This window comes from Elephantulus edwardii, unplaced genomic scaffold (genome assembly GCF_000299155.1).
Source record: "Elephantulus edwardii isolate Elephantulus edwardi_28Jun2011 unplaced genomic scaffold, EleEdw1.0 scaffold00208, whole genome shotgun sequence".
Lineage (NCBI taxonomy): Eukaryota > Metazoa > Chordata > Mammalia > Macroscelidea > Macroscelididae > Elephantulus > Elephantulus edwardii.
This window is the reverse complement of record NW_006399958.1, coordinates 4,431,920-4,440,664: the sequence shown is the minus strand read 5'-3', so window position 1 is coordinate 4,440,664 and position 8,745 is coordinate 4,431,920. Positions and strand designations below refer to the sequence as shown.

The 8,745-nt window shown below is 44.7% G+C and overlaps 1 protein-coding gene across 1 annotated transcript in view; it reads left to right on the top strand.

The window, feature by feature from the left end:
* The window catches only part of LOC102851211 (zinc finger protein 585B-like), an 80,610-nt gene extending 75,528 nt beyond the window's left edge, over positions 1-5,082 (top strand). Inside the window, exons 4-5 of the mRNA XM_006897397.1 lie at positions 3,686-3,840; positions 4,009-5,082. Coding sequence (XP_006897459.1) covers positions 3,686-3,840; positions 4,009-5,082 — 1,229 coding nt within the window. The remainder of the gene's footprint in view (positions 1-3,685; positions 3,841-4,008) is intronic.
* The last annotated feature ends 3,663 nt before the right edge of the window (positions 5,083-8,745 follow it).

Here is an 8,745-nt window from a genome sequence, read left to right as displayed (position 1 = left end):
TACCGTCAAATCAGATCTGACTGGTACAGGAGGCCATTGTTCCTCCTTCAGCAGAGCATCTGGTGGATTTGAACTGTGCACCTCTGGGATTGCAGTGCAGTTTCCTGCCACTAGGCCACCAGAGCTCGCCAGCAATTTTGTTTTTAAAGGCACCTCGTGACTTTCACACTGGGCTTGCATACATTAAGGATGATTCTGAGCTGCTGTCATAGATTTACAACCCTGGGAACCGTGGAGAGCAGTTTTGTTCTCTATCGTTACTGCGCATCAGAATTGACTTCATAATAATTTTGAATAGTGGTTTATTAGAATTCTCAGAAACCGTTGTGAGATGAAGAATTCTTGTCCCTGGAGTACATGATGGTGATAAAAATTATCTAACCCACTTATAATAAACTCCCTGGGAGAAAAATGGGCAGGTTCCTCCTCTGTTAGATTCAGACAAATTGTGGGGGAGGTCAGGTCTGAATGGTTTCACATAGCAGTACATAGCAATTTAGTTCAATATACAGGGTGGGTATGTCACTTCCCGTAAAGTAGAGAATAAGAAATCCAACCATATAATCTAACTATTTCCTCATTTTATATTCAGACGTGAAACGGAGTCACACACAGTGAGACTAGACTATTTTGTTGTTTGTTTCAGTATCCATAAACACTTTATTTCTGAACTTTGAGCACAGCGGGTCAGCCTCAAAGACTGCCTATGAGCAAAGACTAGTTTTAAAGGGGAAGGCTATATTACTTTTTTTAAAAAATATTTTTTAAAAATTTTATTATTTGTGTGTGTGTGTGTACCGTCAAATCAGATCTGACTGGTACAGGAGGAGATGGCCCCTCCTTCTCCAGCAGAGCATCTGGTGGATTTGAACCGTACGCCTCTGGGATTGTAGTTGCAGCTCCTTGCCACTAGGCCACCAGAGCTCCCCTCATATTACTTTTTTTAAAAATTAAGTATTATACATTCAAGTGATGGAAGTAAAAACAAATTTCATAAAAATGGGAACAGGAATTTACTAGAAATTGCACATTTGAAGGAAGAAATCAGTTTAGAGAAACAGACAAACTCCGTGTTTACAATGATTCTGCAATTTGAAATTTCAGTAGGGCATCAGGAAACTTTCACATTTAGAGCTTTACATTCTTTTAAAAAAATTTTTTTTATAATTAATTTTATTTAAAGTCTACAGAGACGTAGTATTTCCAGTCATTCATTGTTGTACCTTCTCCCTGCCCACTCCCACCCCCAATCCACTCTTCTTCTTGAAAAGTAAAAGAAAACCTCTTTCATTGTTATGCAATCCATCCCTCCAAGTCCACTCCACTTTGCAGCCTTCGTTCTGGACTCCTGTCATGACAATACCATATCATATATCCCTTATAAACAGTTCTCTCCCTCACCTGTTTCAATGCAGTATACATTATTCCTCCCCTGATTTTCTGTCTTTCCTCAACCCTTTTGTCAGTCCCGTTTTACAGGTGTGGCCCTATGCAATATTTGTCCTTTTTTGACTGAGATATTTCACTCAGCATAATGTTCTCCAGGGTCACCTATTTACAATAGTATTTATGAAGTACTTATTTTTAAGTGCAGCATAGTATTCCTTTGTGTGTAGTGTAGTATTTCATTGTGTGAATATACCACATCTTCTCTATCCATTTTTTTGTTGATTGGCACATGGCTTGTTTGTAGCTCGTTGCTGTTGTGAACAAAGCCATAATAAACATGGGTGTGCATGTATCTGCTTTGGTGTCAGTTCTGGTCTCTTCGGTATATATTTCCAGTAGTGGAATTGCTGGGTCAAATGGTATTTCTACTTGCAATTTTTTCAGGAAGCGCCATGCTGCCTTCCATAGTGGTTGCACCATTTTACACTCCCACCAATGGTGAATAAGGGTTCCAGTTTTTCCACAGACTCGCCAGCAATTGTTGTTTGCAGAGATTTACATTCTTTTGAAAACTTTGACTTGTTTTGTGAGTGTAACATTGTCTGCTTTCCTTCGAACAGGATATCAGCTTCTGAAACCTGATGCACTCCCCAGGTTGGAAGCAGGTGAACAACCACAGATTGACGTCCCTGAAAATCAGAGTGAAAGCTTTTCAGGTGAGAGAGTGAATAGCAGTGAGAGGAGGAGGCTCTGTACTCAACAACATATCACATCTGTCAGGGTTTCTAAGGATAAAGCTAAATACCTCTATATATCCATTCTCCGTTGGAGACCTTTTTCTTTCTCGACTATAAGTACATACTGTTGGTAATGCGGGCTTATCTACTGTTTTATCTACTGTCTATTGTAAATGCATCTGTCCTAAACCAGTGAAGATTGAGACACCATACAGCCTTGGATGTGTCTGTGTCATAAAATGACCTGTGTTGTACATTTTCTGCAGGGAGCACTGGTGGCCTAGTGGGTAAGGAGTTGTGCTCAAAATGCAAAGGCCAGCAGTTCAAACACAGCTGCTGTTCACAGACAAAGAGGGACAGTCTCCTCCCATGGGACTCACCTCATGTAAAATCCCACTATGGGGTCAGCTGTGAGTCAGTTCCAACGCTATGGCAGTGAGTCCTGTGTTAGAACCCATCAAATCTGTGTGCGTGAGCCGTACAGCATCTAATGTTATTCCTCCTCAGCTAAGCTCACGGCCATCGGCTCTCTTCCAGTAGGTTTCTGAGGCTGTAAATCATGGGCTGTAAATGCCTGTCTCCCTGGGAGCAGCTGGGACCTTCAGAGGCCTATTTTTGGATTAACCAAGCAACTCTCTACAGCTCTGTTTCTTCATCCTCCAGTCATTTCTTTGTTTGTTTTGTTGTTTTTATGAGTATGAATGTAACAGTAAGTGTGATGTTTTATTTACACGCATGTCCAAATGTTGTTGGTTTTTTTGTGTGCCCTGGATTGCAGTGGGAGTCATGCCTGGCCCTCGGTGGGTTTTCAGGGTTAGTTAAATTCATAGGAGGAAACGCCCCTTCCTTAATCTCCTAGAACAGCCGGCGGATTGAAACGAGTGCTTTTCAGATTGCAGCCCAGCTTCTTACTACGTGGCCATGAAATGTATTCATTGAAATTCCTAATTATGTATCTGTCACTTCTTCATTCTTTTACTAGATTCACTTCAAATCAGGTGTTGGACATTCATTATTCTCTTCTTTCCTAGAAGTCCCGAATGTTGATGATCACCTGCTTGGGCTCCTGTCTAATGAAAGAGTACTACTCAGACCGGAACACAGTAGTAACCTGGATTCATTGGAAAATACTTCTCACCAGCACAGAACTCATTTTCATGTCATGGAAAACCATGGTTTACCTGTCGTCCACCAGAGACCTAGCGATCAAGTAGAGCACTCTGCTGAGCTCAGTAGACAGAACACCTTGCTCCCCAGTGGCTGTGACCAACTTTGGACTGAAAAGATTTTCCTGAAAAGTCAGAAATCAAATGGCTCTAAGGTACAACTTCCCAGAAATCAGACAACTCACAAAATAGAGAAACCCCATGTATGTAGTGACTGTGGCAAAGGCTTCCCCAGGAAATCAGCTCTCACTGTCCATCAGCGAATTCACACAGGGGAGAGACCCTACGTGTGCAAGGAGTGTGGCAAAGGGTTCGGTAGAAAGGATTGCCTCCGTAACCATCAGCTAACTCATACTGGAGAGAAACCATACGTGTGCCAATACTGTGGAAAAGGGTTCAGCAGGAAGCAGGAACTCCCTATCCATCTACGAAAACACACTGGGGAGAGACCCTATGTGTGCGGGGAGTGTGGGAAAGGGTTCGTCATAAAGAGTTACCTGGCTGTCCATCAGCGAATCCATACCGGGGAAAGGCCCTATGTGTGCAAGGTATGTGGAAAAGGGTTCCACACGAAGAAGGAACTCCCTATCCATCTACGAAAACACACTGGGGAGAGACCCTACGTGTGTGGGGAGTGTGGGAAAGGCTTCATCACGAAGGGTCAGCTCATTTCCCATCAGCAAAGTCATACTCGGAAGAGACCCTATATTTGCCAGGAGTGTGGAAAAACCTTCATCAGTAAGACTAACCTCACTGTGCATCAGCGAACTCATACTGGAGAGAAACCCTATGTGTGCAAGGAGTGTGGGAAAGGCTTCATCACGAAGGGTCACCTCATTTACCATCAGCGAAGTCATACTGAGGAGAGACCCTATATTTGCCAGGAGTGTGGAAAAAGGTTCCTCACAGATGGAAACCTCACAGTCCATCAGCAAATCCACAACAGGGAGACGTCCTATGCCTGCAGTGAGTGTGGGAAAGGCTTCATCAGAAAGAGGTACCTCGCTTTCCATCAGCAACTCCATACTGGGGAAAAGCCCTATGTGTGCAACGTGTGTGGAAAAGGGTTCAACACAAAGCGGGAACTCTCTACCCATCAACGAAAACACACTGGGGAGAGACCCTACGTGTGCGGGGAGTGTGGGAAAGGGTTTGCCTTAAAGAGTTACGTTGCTGTCCATCAGCGAATCCATACTGGGGAAAAGCCCTATGTGTGCAACGTGTGTGGAAAAGGGTTCAACACGAAGGCAGAACTCCCTATCCATCAACGAAAACACACTGGGGAGAGACCCTACGTGTGCGGGGAGTGTGGGAAAGGCTTCACCATGATGTCTACCCTCACTCGCCATCAGCTCTCTCATACTGGAGAGAAAGTCTATGTCTGCAAGGAGTGTGGAAAAAGGTTCCTCAGAGAAGATCACCTCACTGCCCACCAACGAATCCATACAGGGGGAAGCCCTTATAAGTGCATGAAGTGTGGAAGAGGGTTCTTCATAAAGAGTTACTTCACTCTCCACCAGGAAATGCACAACTGGGAGGCACCCTATGTGTGCAGGGAGTGTGGGAAAGAGTTCACCTCGAAGGGGAACCTTTGTGTCCATCAGCGAACTCACACTGGGGAGAGACCCTATAGGTGTCAGGAGTGTGGAAAACACTTCACCAGGAAGTTTAGCTGCATTTCCCATCAGCAAACTCATAGTGGAGAGAAACCCTTTGTCTGCAAGGAGTGTGGAAAAGCCTTCGTCATCAAGCGTTACCTCACCATCCATCAGCAAATCCATAAAAAGTAGAAACCCTGTGTGGGAAGGAGTTCATCTCGAAGGAAAATCTCGCCTCCCACCAGCGATTGCACACTGGAGAGAGACCCTGTGTGTGCAGGGAGTGTGGGAAAGGGTTCATCTCAAAGCGTTATCTCACTATCCATCAGCGAACTAATATTAGAGGGAGACACCGTATGTGTGCACACAATGTGGAAAAGGCTTCACATCTGGAAGCACTGCCTCACCACCCATCAGCAAATCATACTGGAGAGAGACTGTATGTGTTCAAGCAGTGTGGGAAAGGGTTCATTATGAACTCTCAACTCACCGAGCATCAGCGAAGGCATACTGGGGAGAGACCCTTCTCGTGCCGGCAGTGTGGAAAAGCCTTCTTTAGGAAATGTCATCTCACTGCCCATCAGCAAATTCATACTAGACAGAGACCCTTATGAATGCCCATAGTGTGGAAAAGGGTTCACCAAGAAGCATTGCATAACTGTCTGTCGGGAAACTCATCCTGGAGAGAGAAACCCTGTGTGTCCGGGGAGTGTGGAGAAGGGGTCATCAGGAAGGGTGAACTCATCAGGCAACTCATCAGTGAGATCCTACGTATGCAAAGAGTGTGGAAAAATGTTCATAACCAAGGGTGAAATCACTTGGGGGAAGGCCTACATGTGCAGTGTGGAAAGCTTTCTTTTTCTCAGGGAATTTATTGAAGATAGATAGATAAGATAGATAGATAGATGGATGCAGTGACTTTGGTACAGACTTCAAGGAAGAACTCACACAGAAAAATAAAAAAAACCTAACCCTGACCAATTCCTTCCCCTGAGAATGATGTGTTAGTTGTCCTCAGTAAAATGACAGCGTTTGAAACTATTCAGTTCTTGCCTTTGTTGTCGCTCAGAGTCTAAATACACACAAAGCATTGACTTGGGGTATTTGGTGTCCTTGCAAAGCAGCTGACCATCTCTTCAGTACTTGTGCAGCCCGGGCTGCCGATATGTGCAGTGGGCCTATGGGATGTTGGAGGTCTGGGTGTCCAGGGTTCATCTTTCAGTACATCTTTCCTAGACAAGGATTAACTTTGTTTTTTTTTCCTTATGTGAGTGTTAGGGTGGGGTGCAGGCTCTCTCCTACCTGAGGACTGTGTAAGCTCACCAGCCCTCAGTGCTAGCCCTTTTGGGGCCTCTCTCACTTTGTTGACACACAACATCCAGCTTCACCCTGACTGACAGTCTCCATGATCATAGATGTTTACTGCCCAGTGTCTGTAGAGCCAGCATATATACCTGCAGTCTGTGTCTCTTGGAGACCTTCTAACAAGCCACTGAATGTGGGGGACACAGGAGCTAGGGAACTGAACAAATGGAGGGCCAGGTGATTTTAGAAATCATGGACTTAGCAGCAGATCAAGTATTAGGGACGGTTAACTTGACACTGGTCTACTTCTAATCAATACGGTTGGTAAGGGAGCTCTCTGGTGGCCTAGAGGCAAGAAGCTGCACTGCCATCATGAACACGTGCCGTTCGAGTCCACCAGATGATCTGCTACGGAAGTGTCCTCCTTTGCCAGTCAGATCTGAGTCAGCAGACAACAAAGCATGGTGTCAGAATAATAGAGTTGAATGCGAAGGTGTAGACTCTGTAAATGTGTCTTTGGAGAGAATGGAGTGTGCAAAAGAAAAAGACTTTGATCTCTGATTGCACTGAGGATAATCATGAATTAATGCAGCTCTTATGTTACAATCACTTACCAAAGGCAGAAATTACTTTGGTACACGCAGTAACACAAGATGATATGAATGAAAATTACAGGTGAGCCCTGGTGGCCTAGTGGCAAAGACCTGCACTGCAATCCTATAGGTGCACACTTCAAATCCATCAGATGCTCTACTGGAGAAGGAGGGACAATCTCCTCCTGTACCAGTGAAATCTGATTTGACAGTACACACACACCAAAAAAAATTTTTTTTTAAAAAACAGGCAAGTAACAATTTGTTGTTGTTATGTGCCGTCAAGTCGCTTGCGACTCATAGCAACCCTATGTGCAACAGCCCTAAACCCTGCTCTGTCCTATACCAATCACACTGTCTCTGACACACCCATCCTGATTACCCCAGTCACTGAATCAATCCACCTCATAGAGGGCCTTCCCCTCCTGCGCTGTCCCTCCACCCTCCCAAGCATGATATCCCGCTCCAGGGACTGGTCCCTCCTCACAACATGTCCAAAGTATGTTAGACAGAGCCCCAGAATCCTTGCCTCCAAGGAGCCACCCGGTTTAACCCTTTCCAGGACAAGTCTGTTTTCCTAGCAGTCCATGGTATTCTCAATACTCTTCTCCAGCACCACAGCTCAAAGGCATCAATTCTTCTATCCTCCCTGCTCATTGTCCATCTCTGATGCATAACGAGTGATTGCGAAGACCATAGCCTGTATCAGACGCACCTTAGTCTCCAGAGAGACACCATTGCTCTTCAGTACTTTGGAGAGGTTCCTAACAGCAGACTTTCCCATGGCAATGTGCCTTTTAATTTCCTGGCTGCTGGTGCCAAGACTGTTGACTATGGAGCCAAGCAAACTAAAGCTGTGTACAATCTCAGTCTCTTCACCATTCATCCTGATGCTGCCAATTGGTCCAGGGGTGAGAATCTTTGTCTTCTTGACATTGAGCCTCAATCCATATTGGAGGCTGCAGTCCTTGACCCTCTGCAGCAGGCGCTTCAGGTCCTCTTCAGTTTCAGCAAGCAGGGTTGTGTCATCCGCATAACGCAGGTTGTTGATAAATCGTCCACCAATCTTGACCCCACATTTCTCCTCATAGAGTAATAATATACATAATAAAATTTTAAAAAGTGAAAATTACAATTGTTTTTTGCTAAAAGTATTTGCTGCATATGCAGATAGACTATAGGAACTAAGATGGGCTGTTGTCACATGTCATTGTGACCCTACGAATAATGTCTCTGAACCTTGCCCTACCCGGAGCCAACATCACTGTCTCCAACCCACCTATCCCCATTTCCTGTGTCAATCCATCTCATCCAGGGTATTCATGTCTTGTGCTCAACCTTCCACCGTTCCAAGCCTCATGTCTTTCTCCCAAGATGGATCCCTTCTGGCACCATGCTCAAAGTATGTGAGACGGAGCTTCAAAATCCTGCTACATATTTACTGGCTAATTCTTACTGGAATAAACTACAAATGTTGTGAATGTGGTAAAGGTTTTATCGAGAAGTCAAAAATTGCTAGACACCAGCAAAGTCATACTAGGAAGAAACCCTATACATGCAGGGAATGTGGGAAAGACTTTATGAGAAAGAATGACCACACTGCATCAGCAAACTGCCATAGGAGAGAAATCCTCTAAATGTGAATTAATCTATAAATCAGGCGTCATTTTCCAGCTGGGAGCTCATAGTGGGGATATATCCTAGGTGTACACTGTGTGGGGGAAACACTCCTTCACAAGGGACACCTCATTATTCAAAGGCGAATATAAATACCACAGAGAAATCCTTATGTACCCACTGTCTAGGAGTGATCTCATACAGGTGAGGCATCATATGTTGTTGTTTGTTATGTGCCGTCGAGTCGTTTGCGACTCATAGTGACCCTATGTACAACAGCCCTAAACCGTGCTCTATCCCATGCCAATCTCATTACCTCTGACACACCCATCCCGATTAC